The 16,915-nt window shown below is 32.7% G+C and overlaps 3 protein-coding genes across 4 annotated transcripts; 2 read left to right on the top strand and 1 right to left on the bottom strand.

Moving 5' to 3' along the window:
- Positions 1-262: 262 nt before the first annotated feature.
- On the top strand, positions 263-1,141 carry LOC131853649 (uncharacterized). The gene has a single exon (XM_059204623.1). It carries the CDS (start codon positions 263-265, stop codon positions 1,139-1,141), a length of 879 nt encoding a protein of 292 aa, XP_059060606.1.
- A 1,235-nt stretch (positions 1,142-2,376) lies between these two features.
- On the top strand, positions 2,377-9,988 carry LOC131853502 (DNA topoisomerase I, mitochondrial). Its single transcript, XM_059204404.1, has 10 exons — positions 2,377-2,493; positions 2,783-2,937; positions 3,018-3,428; positions 3,887-3,974; positions 4,211-4,378; positions 4,902-4,998; positions 5,325-5,496; positions 6,739-8,036; positions 8,576-8,852; positions 9,117-9,988. Exons 1-10 carry the CDS (start codon positions 2,452-2,454, stop codon positions 9,217-9,219), a joined length of 2,811 nt encoding a protein of 936 aa, XP_059060387.1. The 5' UTR covers positions 2,377-2,451; the 3' UTR covers positions 9,220-9,988.
- A 335-nt stretch (positions 9,989-10,323) lies between these two features.
- LOC131853503 (ATPase WRNIP1-like) lies at positions 10,324-16,164 on the bottom strand. Of its 2 annotated transcripts, XM_059204406.1 has the most exons (8): positions 15,901-16,164; positions 14,870-15,073; positions 13,541-13,713; positions 12,900-13,151; positions 12,600-12,771; positions 12,323-12,506; positions 11,060-11,305; positions 10,324-10,483 (listed from the first exon to the last, which is right to left on the bottom strand). In XM_059204406.1, the coding sequence occupies exons 1-8, from the start codon at positions 16,132-16,134 to the stop codon at positions 10,377-10,379; spliced, it is 1,572 nt and encodes a 523-aa protein (XP_059060389.1). In that variant the 5' UTR covers positions 16,135-16,164; the 3' UTR covers positions 10,324-10,376. The 2 variants fall into 2 exon arrangements, with proteins under 2 accessions (XP_059060389.1, XP_059060390.1); XM_059204407.1 differs by lacking the exon at positions 14,870-15,073.
- Positions 16,165-16,915: the final 751 nt, after the last annotated feature.

Raw genomic sequence — 16,915 nt, 5'->3', positions numbered from 1 at the left:
ACTGAAACTTTATTCTGTTCATGATAACCAATTATTACATAAATTAAAAAATCCATCCTCTCCTAATAATTTCCTCTCTAATAATATAACTGAAATTATTAAAAGTCTACATAACTCCAACATATTTATTAATCAGAAATTAGTTCACAATAGCAATTCATATGATTGTAATTTTTTTAAAACCCCCATTTTTATAAATAAGAATTTACATAATAAATATGATGTCTATGATTACATATCTCAATGGAACAATTATAGGCATATGTATACGGATGGTGCTAAAAATAAAGACTGCACGGCTATTGCTGTTTATGATGCCAAGGAAAAAATATCATTCGGTACAAAAATATTGAATAAATCGAGCATATTTACTGCTGAAGCTTACGCTATTATCTCAGCGCTAGACTATATTGGTGAAACAAACAATAATGATAAATGGGTCATATTAACGGACAGCATGAGTGTCTTGTTGGCCCTTGCGAATGTTTCTTCTAGTAAAACATCTTTCGTTATACAAAATATTCAAAGGAAAATATATGATTTTAAAAAACGGCTTAATATGGATATTAATCTTATCTGGACTCCAGCTCACGTTGATGTCACTGGCAACGAAAAAGCTGATGAACTGGCTAGGTTCATCACAAACTGTCAAATTCAAGGAAAAGAAAAATACATGTTAATCCCAGCTTCAGATTTTATCGTTGAAATAAGAAAAACAATTAAAACTAAATGGAAACAACAGTGGGAAGAATCCATAAAAGTTAAAGGGAAATGGTTCAGAGAAATACAGCAAGAATTTAAAACGCCATGGTTCGTTCAAGGAAAATATGTGGAAAGAAAATTTTATTCAATTTTATGTCGTCTTAGAATTGGACATGGAAGATATAAAAAGCATTTGCATAGGATGAAAATGGTTTCGTCTCCTATATGTGATTATTGTTCTGCCGACGAAGATCAATCATTAGATCACTTGTTTTTTGAATGTCAACATTTCGCAATCCAGCGATTAATATTTATTGATAAATTGATCAATATATATGATAAAATGGAGATCCCGCGCTCCATCCAGAATTTATTAAAGAACACAGAAACATACAAACCCATTTTCGAGTACGTAATAACAACATTTCAAGATATATAACTACTGAAGACAAGTATTAGAAAAAAAAAAAAAAAAACGAAAATATTACTGAAGACAATGGCTGTATGGGCTGAGTCCTTTTGCCTTTCCCTAAAAAGGGAAAAACAGAACCAAAAGTTCAAAGTCACTCAGAGGGCAATGGAAAAGGTTATGCTCCGAATTTTCCTGCTATATGAAATGAGGAGATGGTGAAACTGAAGTGTCAATAGGCAGCTCAGCTCATAGCTCGTAGGACAGGTGGCCGTTGTGCCAGTAAAGTCCCCGAGTAGCGACCGCGGAACTGAAGACGCAACGTGGAAAGGCCTCCAGCAACCAAGGAAAGCATTGGATGCAAGCAGCGCAGTATCGATCGTAGTGGAGATTTTTGGGGGAGGCCTTTGTTTACCAGTGGATGTCTTCCAGGCTGATATGATGATTATGATGATGTTATAAAGAAGTTTGATCGGATATATCCGACTGACTCATCAACGCTATTTAGAGATCACAATAGTTTTGAGTTTAAATTAAACAAACATCGGAACTTTCTAAACAATTTAAAGTTACCAACACACTTACTTAGCTTGTCTTAAGAAAACCCCAGAACAACTCAGTCGCATCACTACACTACTAAAAAACAAAAATGATGCAGAACTTGAATCACAGTTTCAGTTCTATAAACAGCTTTGGCAAGAGCGTTCATTTATGTTAGTAACGTTATCAAGATTTGGAGTGGAAGTCACTTTCAGCGTTACCAGTAAATTTATAACTGAAGAAACTGCAAAAAAATAATATAAACCCTGCTGAAATTGATGTAATCTATACATATAAATAAAATTGGAGTGTCTGTTTGTAATATTGAAATAACCGTTTTTTACTACATGCATATGAATATAAATACGGCATATAAACCAAAATAACATTTTTAACAATTTTTGTCTGTCTGTCTATCTGTCTGTTCGTTCCGGCTAATCTCTGAAATGCCTGGACCGATTTTAACGGGACTTTTTTAGCAGATAGCTGATTTAGTAAGGAGTAATTTAGGCTATTTTTATTTTAGAAAAATAACGTTAAACTCCACGCGGATGAAGTCGCGGGAACAGCTAGTGTTGAATAAATGTCTATTATTATTGGAGATTTATCGTCAGAGTAGACTCGGCAAGATTTATAATTTGTAGATAGTCACACTGAATAACGCATGCCATTCGTTCGTTCATTCGTTCGTTTCGTTCTTATCTTCCGTCACTTTACAACTTCTAATTCACATTTTTTACGCTCACTCGTTGTACCTCATGTAATCTCCCCTCAACAAACGTTGGCAATACGTCGACAAAATGAGTGTCGAAAATCCTACCAGTGATAATGATTGTGAATCGGTAAGTATCGAAATTATTTCTTACAGATAAAACCTATCATTTAGTTAGTATTTCTATAAATAAAGCTCCCCGGTTACGTCTCACTACTAGTGTACATCACAGTCAGCACGAAGCGAAATTTTTCTAAGTCCCAATATGGCGTCAACTATAGAGTCCAGAAAGAAATGAAGCGTCGGTCGAAATTACATTTTATTTAAATATATTATTTATATTTTCAGTTATTAGTATATTGCAGTTTTCGATTACAGTTATTATATGTAAGTTTATGAATTCTATTTTTTCTTTACAGGGAAAGGTAAATGGCACTAAAAATGAACACGTGAACGGTGTTCACAACGGATACAGCAGCTCCGATAAACATAAAACCAGCCACAAATCATCAAGCAAAGACAAGCACCGTGATAAGGATCGTGATCATAAAAGTTCCAAGCACAGCTCGAGCAGGTTAGTTTTCTAGAAATTTCCATGTCAATAAAATAACATTATTGTAATCACTAGGTAATATTATTGCCTTTTCTTTTCAGAGATAAAGACAGACATTCGAGTAGTAAAAGTCACAGTAGTAGCTCCCACAAATCATCCAGCAAAGATAAGGAGCGCAGCGAAAAAGATCGTGGCGATAGAAATAAGGAAGAATCCAGCAGTGCTAAGGATAAAGAACGCGGTGACAAGGACAAGCATCGCAGCGATAAGGATAGGCACAGAGACAAAGAGAGAAGTGACCGTGATAAGGACAAACACAGGAGTAGCAATGGGGAAAAGAAATCTTCAAAGGATAAGGAGAAAGACAAAGACCACAGAAGCTCCTCATCAAAGGATCATAAATCTAAAGACAGAGACAAAGAACGTGATCGTGACAAGGATCGGCATAGAAGTGATAAGGACAAACATAGAAGTGATAAAGACAAAAATTCCAGTTCAAAGGATAAACACAGGTTAGCAATATGTTTTTACCGCTTGAGTCCCATAATCATGTAAACTTTCACTGGATCAAAAATATGTATAACACGTAAAGTTTAGAAACCATTATTTCTAATACATAAGACATTTTTGGCTTTACAAATATTAAAACTGTTTAAATTAAATTATAACAAGTAGGTAAGTGAAACCACACAACATACCATCATAACTGTTAATGCAGTTGGCATAGTCTCGTACTATGCCAACTGCATTAACAGCTGTCATTGTTGTGGTGAATGCAACACTTGAAATATATGCTTATATTGATACATTTTCTTTTGTGTCGGCCAAACTTGAATTAGCAATCTTGGGTTTTAGGGTAGTAAACCATTAGACCACAAGGACTTATTAAGGAAATAATATAACAATATAATGACTACTAAAATACTAGATTGTTTCTAGATTGATAAAAATATTTTTTCTTTTATTTCAGCTCAAGTAAAAATAAAGAAAGAGTTAATGAAAAGTTAAAATCTGAGTCTGACTCACAAGATACTCCTGTCAAACATGAACCTATGCAGGTGCGTAATATTACCCTCCTATTAATTACATATTAACTCGCTGTACCGTAATTTGAAGCCTGTAAATGAGTATGTACACTCACATCATACTCTGTATACATTAATGTTATATATTTAATAAATCTCTTGCCAGTTCTTCTCAATTGAATCTGTGTACTGAACTGGATGGTAGGGAAAAAAAATTGATACAAAAAATATGTTGGTATTTTTTATTTGATTTGAATTATTAATAACAGGTGGATGAACCAGAAATTAAAATGGAAATTAAAGCAGATAGTGATGATGGATACACAGGAATCAATAACACCACAGCATCATCTTGTGACTATTCTTTGTCACAGTTCAAGGATGAACCTCTCTCAGAACTGCCCCCCGAAGAGGAAAGTGAAGATGACACATCACTGGTAAAAGCAGTTTATACATAAAAAACTGGCTGTTCCAGTAAACATTGTTTTGACAAATTAATTGGAGTAATATTGTATAATATAAGATAAATTAATATAATGGTAGAAGGGTGAAATTTAGGTTCGTTTGATTTTTTTTAATACTGATCTATTAAAAAAAGAGTTTCACAAAAATATCAACTATAATACAACAGTAATTATCTCTATTTAACTAATACCCTTGATACCATAGTATGTGATTCATATTGTGATAACTTCTAGTTTATAAATGAAAAATACATGTAGTAATTTGATTATAATGTATTTTTAATATATAATTAATAGTTGTTTACTATATACAATAAGTTGAGTATGTAATGTTGAGGTGAATAAAGTGGACCTTTCAAATCTTAGACCAACCTGACTTCAATATAACAAACCTCAGGTTAACAAATTACTGATATAATGAATGTTTACTGTTCCCTTCTGATTTGTGTTGAATTTGTACTGTATTAACATTTAATCACTTACTGAAATTTCACAGGTGGGTCATACTACGACAAAACGACGCATGCCCAGTGAAAGTGAAGAAGATATACCATTACTTCAACGGAAGAAATCCAAGAAGAAAGTAAAAAAAGGTAATCAAGTAAATAAATAGTAATCATAATAAATTATGTAATAGTATTTTATTAGTAATAGTGTGTAAACAATATTTAGTAATCACTGATACAAACAATCTATTGTTTTTATTAATTTATATACCTTTGTTTGTATTTAAACTACTCGATGGCCCTCAAAATACATTGAATGAGAACTGGTAGATGTTTTCTTTTAAGATAAATAACCAAAATGTGTTTTACACTACAAATGCAGCATGCACTAAAAGTTGCTTTAACATAGTTTTATGCTTTTTATTTCTGCATTAATTGACAGATTTAATATCTAGATATATAATCTTATACAGAACCTATATATGATGATGATGATGAAGAGGAGGAAGAAGTGAAGCCCAAGAAAAAGAAAAAAAAGACAGAAAAGGTGAAATCAGCCCCCACTAAAGTTAAGGCAGAACCCGCAGGAGTCAGTCCTACTAAGCGGAAGAAAAAAGATGAAGAAGAACAAGAAGTCTGGAAATGGTATGTTATTCTTATTTTATTTTTGTCATAATGTTGAAACTATCAGTAACACACCCTTATTTTATTAAAAGTAAATTTGATATAGGTACACTAAGGTTTAACCAAATGCAAACAGTGTTAGACTTTACTGGTGAATAAGCATACTCCTTATGAATGATAAAAATAATGACTTGGCTAAATACTATTACTGGAATTTGACCAATAGGATTCATTACCTTTTTTTTGTTCATTTCATTTTCCCTCAATTGTTGAAAGTATTTTGATCATAATGTAAGTATAGGCTATGTGATGTCACTAACTGTCATAAATTGAATATGACACTCTATTGAGCTATAAAGACGAGCTATATTTTTTATTCCTGTGGTAATTACACACTTTTATGTGTAATTACCACATTTAAATAATTTATACAGTTAGTTTTAAAGGGAAATCCAGTAAATGAATCAAATTTAGATGTGATTTGTATCAAGACGTACAGTAAAAACTATTGAGTCTATTATACTATAGATACTATTAGTTTTTTTTTTTTACATTTAAAGTAATTTTTTGTGCAAACTAATATAGTATTTGTTTGTTTATTAGCAAAGGACTCATCCAATTGTCTCTAATGGTTTCTATGATTGCTGTTTGGCATTCAATTTACATTAATATATATATTAGTATGTCTTGTGAGAATGCCACTGCTCAGTTTTGATATCAATACATCTCCTGTAACGGTCTTCTTTTTTTTTATTTTATTGTGTGCAAAAGATTAGAAAATATTATAACCAAAAATAATTAGAATAAAAATTAAGTCCAGAAACTAAAGTACAACTACAGAGAAATCATCTAAATATGTAAAACAAGAAAATATTCTCACTTGAAAGTGTTAACCCATTTCTGTTATTGGTATAAGCGCCATCTATTAACAAACTAAAGATTAATAACTCAAGAAAAGTAGTGTACTAAAACTTACCACACACTAGCACCAGATGGCGGCATACACTAACATTAGATAGGTGTCACTCGTGCCATATTTAGGTTATGTTGTCCATAAGTATTAGAAATAGGAATTATGTGTATCAAAGCATTAATAAAATTTATTACAATAAAACCTATAATTAGCATAAATTCAATCAATAGTATTTTGATATTTAAACGCCAGAGAAGGTTTCAAAGACCAAGAAGGTGTTTGTTTTTATTAAATATATAGTGTTTTAATTACATTGATCAGTGTAAAGTCTAATGTGTATATGTTTATAGGTGGGAAGAAGAAAAAAAAAGTGATGGTACTAAGTGGAATTTCCTGGAACACAAAGGCCCCTTATTTGCACCACCTTATGAACCCTTACCAGAAAATGTTGAATTCCGATATGACGGCAAAGTTGTTAGATTATCAGAGGACGCGGAAGAAGTCGCTGGTTTCTACGCGCGGATGCTCGACCATGATTATACTACAAAAAAGGTATTTAACGATAATTTTTTTAAAGACTGGCGTGCAGTTATGACTACTGAAGAGAAAAAACTCATCAAAGAGCTCTCTAAATGCGACTTCAAACAAATGCAAAAATATTTCGTGAGTGTTTCAGAAAAAAATAAAAATCGCTCAAAGGAAGAAAAAGCGGCATTAAAAGCGAAAAATGAAGAGATACAAAAAGAATATGGGTTCTGTGTAATTGATGGGCACAAAGAAAAAATTGGTAATTTCAGAATAGAACCTCCTGGTCTTTTCAGAGGTCGTGGAGAACATCCTAAAATGGGTATGTTGAAAAGGCGTGTTATGCCAGAAGATGTTCTGATCAACTGTTCAAAAGATAGCAAAGTACCGAAACCTCCATCTGGACATAAATGGAAGGAAGTTAGACATGATAATACAGTCACATGGTTAGCTTCTTGGACTGAAAATGTACAAGGTCAAGCTAAGTATGTCATGTTAAATCCTAGCTCAAAATTGAAAGGTGAAAAAGATTGGATGAAATATGAAACTGCACGAAAACTACACAAATGTATTGATGATATAAGGGCAAAGTATCACTCAGATTTGAAAGCTAAAGAAATGCGTGTACGACAACGTGCTGTGGCTTTGTATTTTATTGATCGGCTTGCATTAAGAGCTGGCAATGAAAAAGATGAGGATCAGGCTGATACAGTAGGGTGTTGTTCATTGCGTGTTGAACATATTAAATTATACAAGGAAAAGGATGGCAAAGAATATGTTGTAGTGTTTGATTTTCTTGGTAAAGACTCTATTAGATACTATAATGAGGTACCAGTGTTGAAACGCGTATTTAAGAATCTCGAACTGTTTATAGAAAACAAAAAGGATAGTGATGATCTCTTTGATAGACTTAACACACAAACATTAAATGAACATTTAAAGGAATTAATGCCGGCACTTACTGCTAAGGTTTTCCGTACATACAATGCCTCAATTACATTACAACGACAATTAGATGAACTTACAGATGCAAATACTTCTATACCTGAAAAAATTTTAGCATACAATAGAGCTAACCGAGCTGTTGCTGTGCTCTGTAACCATCAGCGTGCTGTTCCTAAAGGTGAGATATATTATACACATAACATGTTTATTTTCATACTTTTCGTGTCATTAATTTTGTTTATTTTTAAAACAACAATTTATTGTTGAAATAAATGTTGTAAGTAAACTTGAGTAGTCATGTAGTTTACTATTCCAGTTGTTACTGGAATAGTAAACTATGCATTGTCTTTCCAGGCATCTAACGTGTCATTTCTCCTCTAAAAACATTCTCTTTTATATAATAATATTATTTTTAACAAGTATAAACTGAAAGATTCAATTCTAATTATCTTAAATCCCTAATCTTAATTGTTATATTTGGATTTGTAATTTATGTACTTGTGGCACTTTTTAACTAATTGTATAGAAAATAAAGGTGATATTTGAGATGAATGTAAAATTTATTAACCTACAATGACAGTTACTTCTTCTGTAACTAATTTTAAAGCATTAATAAACTATGTATTGGAACATAGTTTATTAATGCTTTAAAATTAAAAACTTCCTTTGATGTTCAATTTAATAATTACAGTATTTAATTGTTTGTTAAAAATTTAGGTCATTCAAAATCAATGGAAGCCCTCAAAGAAAAAATTCAAACCAAACGTGATCAGATTGATGAGGCCGAACATGATCTAAAAGATTCACAAAAGGCCGCAAAACGCGGTTCTGTTAAAGAAAAACTTGTTTGTGATAAAAAGAAGAAGGCGTTGGAGCGCCTAAAAGAACAATTGAAAAAACTTGAACTGCAAGAAACTGATCGTGATGAGAATAAAACAATAGCTCTGGGAACTTCTAAGTTGAATTATCTTGATCCACGTATTTCAGTGGCTTGGTAAGAAATTCCTTTTTAAATATATTTTAACACATTACTTTAAAATTCTGTTTAAAAAAATAGGCTTATCTATCTATCTATCTTTCATCATAAGAGTTTTCTTTTCATACATTTTATTTTCTTGAAATAGATTCTGCCGGTTCCTCAAATACAAAATAAATATGATAAATTGTAAGAAAATCTGATCTGACTTATTATTAAAAAATATATTGCGGTAAAAACTTTTAACCCTTTTTTTTTTCATTGTAATTACTTCCTTAACAGGTGTAAAAAACATGGCGTACCGCTCGAGAAGATCTACAACAAAACACAGCGTGATAAATTCCGGTGGGCCATTGACATGGCCGGCCCCGAGTATGTCTTCTAAGGGAGAAGTTAGCATTAGCTATTATATTATAGAAATGTTTGTGTTGAGTATGCAGACATACCACTTAACAAATTGATATACTTTGTTCATTCGTGGTATGATTTTATGAATTTTTGACTAAATGAAAATTCAAAGACAAATGTGCAGTAAATGATTTTGTGGCGTTATTTACAAAAAAGTTGTTTTGAACTAGAATGATTTCTTTTGGTCACATTATTTTTAGATATGCTTAACATGTTTCGGCTTGGCGGAGACATTAAACATGATCTTATCACGCATTAATGTCGCTAACCGAACTAGGTAACCAGTTGGGCAAACCTGAAAATTACTAGTAAAGACAACATTATTTAAATTATTAATTCAATGACTCACAAATTTTAAAAACATTTTGGACCCTAAATTAAATAATTGTTCCTCTCTTTTTGGACTACAAATTAGAAGTCTGAACCTAATTTATTTATGTTTAGAAAACTTAGTTTCAATTTTTTCTTATAGTTAGGTTAAGATTTAGTAGTAGAAACTAGTTTAAGAATTTTCTTGTATAGATTTACAATCTCCTATATTTCCCGCTCACATTTATTATCTTTTACCAATTTAATTTTATAGTTATAAGAGAGTATCAATTACATTAATATTTACATTACAAATTCTATTACATAAATGTTGTTGAAAAATGTAATACCTATGTATTTGTGTTATTTACAGTACAATGTTCAGCAATAATTCCAAAATATAATCAGCTGATAAAGTGAATATTATATTAAATAAAGAGCAATAGCTATTGTCATATGTTTAGGAAATAAACATCTGGGAAAATCATGTGAGTAGCATATTAATTAGATGAAATGATGTAAATTATTGTGGAGTGTATGTGCACAATGTGCAGTAGTAGTAAATGTTGTAAAGTAAGAAATAATGTTATTTTATTTTTATATAAATAGGATCCGAAATTTTGGCATAAGCAAAGCCGTCAATGTTACAAAGGTACAATGTTTAAGATATATTTGTATTATTACACATGTGTGTATTCTGTAAATAGTAAATTTTTACTATGTCATACAATTGTGAAATGAGATTATCGCGAATTAATAAAAAACATTGACACTAGGATTTCAAGTTGTTTTAATCATCAAGTAATAATATTATAATTACATTAATTAATCAGGTGCATCATCCTGAAAAAAGTTGACATGTTCCATACCTTCAGGCATGTACTCCAGACCAGATTCATTTTTATGCAATAGATTATATCCCTTACCATATCCTGAAAAATAAAATTTTATACAACAAACTAGTAGTACAGTATACATTATATTCAGATCTTAGACAAATACACGTCCCAGACGTCGTACAAAATCTGAGTCGCTACCTCTGTTTCACCTATTTCAACCACCAAACTGCTTTGTAAGCAACCTGCATTTCGTAGAGAAATGGCAGTAAAATTACTGGGCAAGTACAGAGACATCCTACAGAATAGCAACGCATAAAAGGACGTCAAATTCTGATGTCTGCAGTGCTCTAAAGCGACTACAGCCACATTTTAGTCATTTAAAAAAAGTGATGCAAAATACAAAATTGAGTAAGTTACATAAGCCGGCATTTTATATAGACATGTCTGTATAAAATGCCGTTGTGGGAATTATTTCATAATCAAAGTAAGATAAAATTTCTTTTTTTAGTGTTATTCGATGCCCTGCTATGTTAAACCAATAAGTTGACAATAAAATTTCTACTAGATACAAATTAACTTCAACTTTTACTTAAGATTGTGTCGGAAAACCTACCAATCAAGGTCGGAGATGTTTTCAATAAAATATCACATTTAAAAAATTAAATATACCTATTTCTTTCATAAGTTTTGTTGTTGCATTACGTAAGTGTAGAGGTACTGGAGGTAGAGGGCCTTTCGCTTCAACTAAATTACGTTGACAACGTTTCATGGCAGCGTATACTTCTGTACTCTTGGGTGCTCTAGCTAAACGGACGGCGCATTGTACTAGCAACACGTCGCATTCTGGCTTGCCTATATGTTGACAACCTTGTAAACATGCCACGGCGTCTGCCAGAGCGGTATGATCAGCTAACCCTGTTATAGAGAAATTGCATGTTCATATATTTATTTTATACTAACTGTAACTGTACTCGCGACTTCGTCCCCGTGGAATTTAACTTTATTTTTCTAAAATAAAAGTAGCCTAAGTTACTCCTATTATTAACCTTGATACGTGCCAATAAGACGCCTCCCCCAAAGATCTCCACGGCGATCGGTCCTGCGCTGTGTCTTCCGGTCCGTGGTCGCCACTCGACTTTACTGCCCCAACGGCCATCAGTCCTACGACCTATGTACCCCGCCCATTGCCACTTCAGAGTCGCAATTCTTCGGGCTATGTCGGTCACTCTGGTTCTTCTGCGGATCTCCTCATTTCTGATTGGATCACGCAGAGTAACTCCGAGCATAGCCCTCTCCATTGCCCTCTGAGTGACTCTGAGCTTGTTCATGGGGCCCATAGTTAGCGACCACGTCTCTGTGCCGTAAGTCATCACTGACAACAAACATTGGTCGTAAACCTTCGTCTTGAGACACTGCGGAAATTTGGACGAAAAGATATATCGGAGCTTCCCGAACGCTGCCCATCCAAGTTGGATTCGACGATTGACCTCTTTCTCGAAATTGGATCTACCTAGCTGGATAGTTTGCCCTAAGTATACGTACTGATCGACAATTTCGAGTGTAGAATCTCCGATTATTACGGGAGCAGGTACGACATGGACGTTTGACATAATTTTCGTCTTGATCATGTACATCTTAAGACCAACTCCTTGTGAGACTCTACTGAGGTCTTCGAGCATTTTGCTAAGGTCTTCCAGGGTCTCAACCATGACCACGATATCGTCGGCAAATCGAAGGTGATTGATGTACTCGCCGTTAATGTTGATGCCCAGCCCGCTCCAGTTCAGAAGCTTGAAGACTTAGTCATAGACATTGAAATAAATAGTCGTTCAGAAATATTATCGTTCAATTGGTTTTGAAAATACATCATGCCGACACGTAACTAGAGTAACGGTACGAATGCCTTTAAATAAAAATAAAAAAAAGATGTACCAATATCTTCACAGGCAGCGCGAATGAGACGGCGTGCTATATACATGGGATCTTCACCGCCATGGAGAGCTCTAGTGGTCCAATACAGGGCTGCGTTGTCATCACTGGCCCGTATCGACTTGTGTATCGCTGATATCATATTATAATGTTCCTCGCCTTGACGGTCGTACAACATGTGTGATCTCTGTTAAACGTATCAGTTCCTTCCTGTTATTAACACAATAATTGGAAATTTACAATATTAGTGAGCGTAAATATAAAAAGTACCCTGTTATACCTTTATTCCATTTTTAATGTCTTCGAGAGCTAACACCGTTGGACCACCAATATGTATTTCCTTGCCAGAGTCTCTCGCTGCAAGCGTAAGCTCTAGAGCACCCAAAGCAATTCGTGCATCGCCATCGCAAATTTCCGATAACCACCGCAATGACTCTTCTTGTACTATAAACCTGTAAATTTATACTAATTTTTGAACTGTTAAAAACTATTAGACTCGTGATTCAATTGTGTTTTACAAGATCTTATTATGTAAGTCGCTGTACGCTGATTAATGGCTGAAATGGGGCTGTAATCTCACCTCGGTATAAAATCATTCTTCGGTTTTTTACTTTCCTGTGGACCTGTTATCAATACTTCATTCCTTATAAGAGCCCGTCGTAATATTAGCATCACGTCATCGACAGACAGTTTTTGCATTACAACTACTCTGCACCTACTGAGCAGAGCATTGTTTAAACTAAAAGAGGGGTTCTCTGTTGTCGCTCCAATCAGTGTTATTGTGCCACTTTCAACATGAGGCAAAAACGTGTCCTGTTGAAGTTTGTTAAATCTGAAATAAAATATATAAGTTATGACAGCCTCGGTGGTCTAGCGGTTTAGCACACCGCCTTACTTCCGATGGTTGCGTGTTCGATTTCTAGCACGATGGAAACATTTGAATTCAAGGGTATGATTTTTTGTATTGGTCTGTGTGTTTTCTATATACCTATATTATGTATGTATTTACAATAAAAGAATTTAAATATTTCTATTACTACCCATAACACAAGTTCTGCTTAACTTGGGTCTAGAGGATGCTGTGTGAATTTTATTGGGTTATTATAATATACATGATAACATAGGTAGATGTTCAAATAAATATATGATTGTTTATTATCTTTAGATATAATAAAATCATGACGAACTAAAATAGTACATATGGAAAATTCATTGACCCACCTGTGAATTTCATCCATGAATAGTACTGTTTGTCTTTTAAATTGGATCTCATTTTTAGCCACTTTTACTATCTCTTTAACATCATTTATTCCTGACATAGTAGCTGACAGTTTTACAAATCTCATATGATTCTGTTCCTTGCAAATATTAGCTACTACATTGGCAATTGATGTCTAAAATAAAAAAGCACCTTATACAGGATATGCCACTATTTTCTGTATAAAATAATAGGGACAATATATTTACATTTAAATGGTATTTAAGTGTCTGTTTGTAATCCTAATTAACAGCTTTTCAATAAATTTATATATAGTAAGTACATCATTCATCATCGTTTAATTAATTTTAATTTTTTATCTATGTTTGTTTGTTCTTGCTTTTCTCCAGAACGACTAGACAGATTTTGATGGGACACACATCATTTTCACATATAGCTAATTTCATAAGGAGTAACTTTGCTACTTTTATTTCAGAAAAACTATTTATCTTTCATGCGGATGAAGCCATGTGTAACAACTAGTACTATATAAATATATAACAACAACCCTGTACATTGATTAGCAGATGACAATTATAATTCAGTTAATTTCAATTCAACTGGTTATTAAAGTACTACAAAATATTTTTCCTGAACAAGATTTAACAGGCCCAAGACTAAATTACATTGAAAGTTATATTCAGGACATTTTAAAATTTCTTTCTCAGCATTAAGTATCTAGCAAGTAATGGAGAAGTAGTTATGGTTAGTTGAAATCCTGCATTCATTAATGCTACATTAAGAATTTTCATAAAATGTGGTAAATACTATGGTAATAATATGAATATTTTAAGAGAAAGAAGTCAGTCTCTCCATCGTCAGAATCAAAAACATTAACTTTTAAACTTACAAAATACAGGGTAAGATGTAAAGCTAGTCTCATTAAAGTGATGAAGGTGAAGGTGAAGATGGTATAGGGGACCAATACATATTATATAAACAATCATGTCAGTAGTAAATTAAACAAGAAATAATAATAAATACATATAAATATTTGTAACATTTAACAAATATGTAATGTAGTTAGTACCAGACTATACATCTATGTGTAGTCTGGTTAGTATACTAGCAAGTACAGCCCATCTAAATATATTATAAAGGCATGTGTAGAATACTCTCTACCACAATCACTTGCTGTAGAGGAAACCCCACTACACATCTTTCAATTCTTGTCCCTGACGGGTCTAGCTAACAAATTTTGAAAACTAGCACTGCATGGTGCTATAGGTCTACAGTACCTAACAATGACAAACCCCTAAATAAAAAACAATACCATCATCAGTTGACTATACCTTTCCACAACCAGGAGGGCCCCATAATATCATGTTAGGAATTTTTTTTTGTTCAAGCATTGCATGCAACATAGAACCATGTCCAAAAGCCTCAGCTTGGCCGACAATATCATCCAATTTCATTGGTCTCATACATTCGGCTAAAGGAGCACCTTTCTCCTTGGTAATCTCCTGTTTGGGATTTTCTTTTGATGATTGAGATACCTGAACATCAAAATTATAAACATTGGAAAAACTAATTTTACTGTTACCAACAAATAACAGTGACTGAAGTTCTGAACATTTTTAGCATACTTTATTGAAATTATTAAAAATCATTAATTATTTCTTGGTTTTTATTTTTAACCATTTAAAATTAAATTCTAACCATTTCTATTATTGTTACAACAGGACTCATCAAAGAATTAATATTTTATTTGCAACTATCAAATGCATAATCAATTTCAACTCTTAAATGAAAAATTGTTGTAACTATCAAATAGTGTTCCTTTTAATTCTGCAAATCAAGCCCTAGTGAATTATCAACTGTTTTATCTTATATAAGGTCTAGAGCAGTGGTGTGCGTAAATACCTTCACATAGGTAAACTAACTTCCTAATTCTTGTAAATAACTAAATGTTTAAAAGTATTTTTTTTATTTAATAAATATTTGTACTTATATGCATAATTAAAACCATTTTAATTATGCATACAAGTACATAAAATACTGTGTTGTGTAAAAACCTCTAATAAATGGAAATTTCAGAAATAGTTTCATTTTAAATATGTTGATTATTTAAAGAAACCTCTACTATCAACACAGGGGTCGCACCAAATTTAAAAAAAAACGGGGCTCGCAAATGAAGATCACTGGTCTAGGGCACAGAATAAAAAAGTATTAAGCCTCTTTCCTGTAGGACAAGCTCTACTTGCTTTCAGATTAAATGGTGTTAAGTAATGAAATATCTATGGATTCTTCTATATAATAAAATGTGACACTTAAAGAAAAATTGTACTATTTTTATTGCCTTAAAAAATGACAAAGTACCTACCTTATTTGTTTTTGGCGAGTTATGACTCGAAATTGTATCCAATTTAATTTTCTTTTCGTGTGAAGATATTTCTTTAAGATGTAGACTGTTTCTTTTACAATTAACATTACGTTCTGGAGTATTTAAAAATAAACATTTATTAACATGTTCTTCAATGATCGCCTTTCTGAACTCCTTATTACAAACAGGACATGATATGAATTCAATACTATCACTTAATTTTCCGGACTCCATTCTGTTTTCTTTGAAATCTTTTTGGTTGTCCGTATATAGTCGTATTTTTAATTAGACGAAGCTAGCTGACAGTAGCTAATGTCACATTGTAAAATAATGTTGCCATATTTAAAGTAATAGTGATGCGTTCAGTTCTCAGTTAGATGAATGAACAATGAGTGTGAATAGTTAATCATTACAAACTACAAAAGAAAATTGTATAAAAGTGCTCTGATATAAGTTACTAGTAACTACAATCAGTTTTTTGACGGCTTATTACAAAGCGCGCGGCTACTAGTGCCAACACAAATCAACGTCGCGAGCGTCTGTCGCCATTTTGTTCGTAATTCGGCTTCTAACCTCTGGTCTGAGAGCACCAATGTTTTTTTTTTGCGCTCACGCTGTTTTATTAAGTTTTTCCTCATGTTGTGTTTGTGGTAATTGTTGGGTATATTGTATATTTACTATATTGTTTCATACAAACAATATGGATCCTCAACCAAGCACGTCAAGCCAAAGCTTGTCTCCAAGAAAGACGTTACCGAAAAACTTATGATGCAAAACGTCTACAAATACGTATTTGAGGAAGCTGCTTCACTATTACCTATTGAGGCTCCCAAAAAAACAAATGTATTTCGAAAACAGCTGACATTTTGGGAATTGGTGTGACCTCAGTCTACAATGTATTAAAATAATACAAAGTGAACAATTTAAGTCTCCGGAGAAACGTGGAGCGAAACACTGTTTCAAAGATAAATTATTATCAATTTTTAGACAGATTTATATTATAATTTATAACTGA

Source organism: Achroia grisella, unplaced genomic scaffold (assembly GCF_030625045.1).
Source record: "Achroia grisella isolate CSIRO2021 unplaced genomic scaffold, CSIRO_AGI_Agris_v1 utg903, whole genome shotgun sequence".
NCBI classification, from domain to species: Eukaryota; Metazoa; Arthropoda; class Insecta; order Lepidoptera; family Pyralidae; genus Achroia; species Achroia grisella.
Note: the sequence above shows the minus strand (reverse complement) of the source record. Positions and strands in the feature narration are given on the sequence as shown.

What these genes read in the sequence shown, in the direction of transcription:
- LOC131853649 (XM_059204623.1), top strand. Translation starts at nt 263, where the DNA reads ATGTATACGGATGGTGCTAAAAATAAAGACTGCACGGCTATTGCTGTT.
- LOC131853502 (XM_059204404.1), top strand. Translation starts at nt 2,452, where the DNA reads ATGAGTGTCGAAAATCCTACCAGTGATAATGATTGTGAATCG. An exon ending in AGTTCAAAGGATAAACACAG is followed by an intron (nt 3,429 to 3,886) that starts GTTAGCAATATG and finishes CTTTTATTTCAG; the next exon opens with CTCAAGTAAAAATAAAGAAA. An exon ending in CAAGAAGAAAGTAAAAAAAG is followed by an intron (nt 4,999 to 5,324) that starts GTAATCAAGTAA and finishes AATCTTATACAG; the next exon opens with AACCTATATATGATGATGAT.
- LOC131853503 (XM_059204406.1), bottom strand. Translation starts at nt 16,134, where the DNA reads ATGGAGTCCGGAAAATTAAGTGATAGTATTGAATTCATATCATGTCCT. An exon ending in GCCCTCCTGGTTGTGGAAAG is followed by an intron (nt 13,714 to 14,869) that starts GTATAGTCAACT and finishes TTTTTATTTTAG; the next exon opens with ACATCAATTGCCAATGTAGT. An exon ending in CGCTGCCTGTGAAGATATTG is followed by an intron (nt 11,306 to 12,322) that starts GTACATCTTTTT and finishes TCTCTATAACAG; the next exon opens with GGTTAGCTGATCATACCGCT.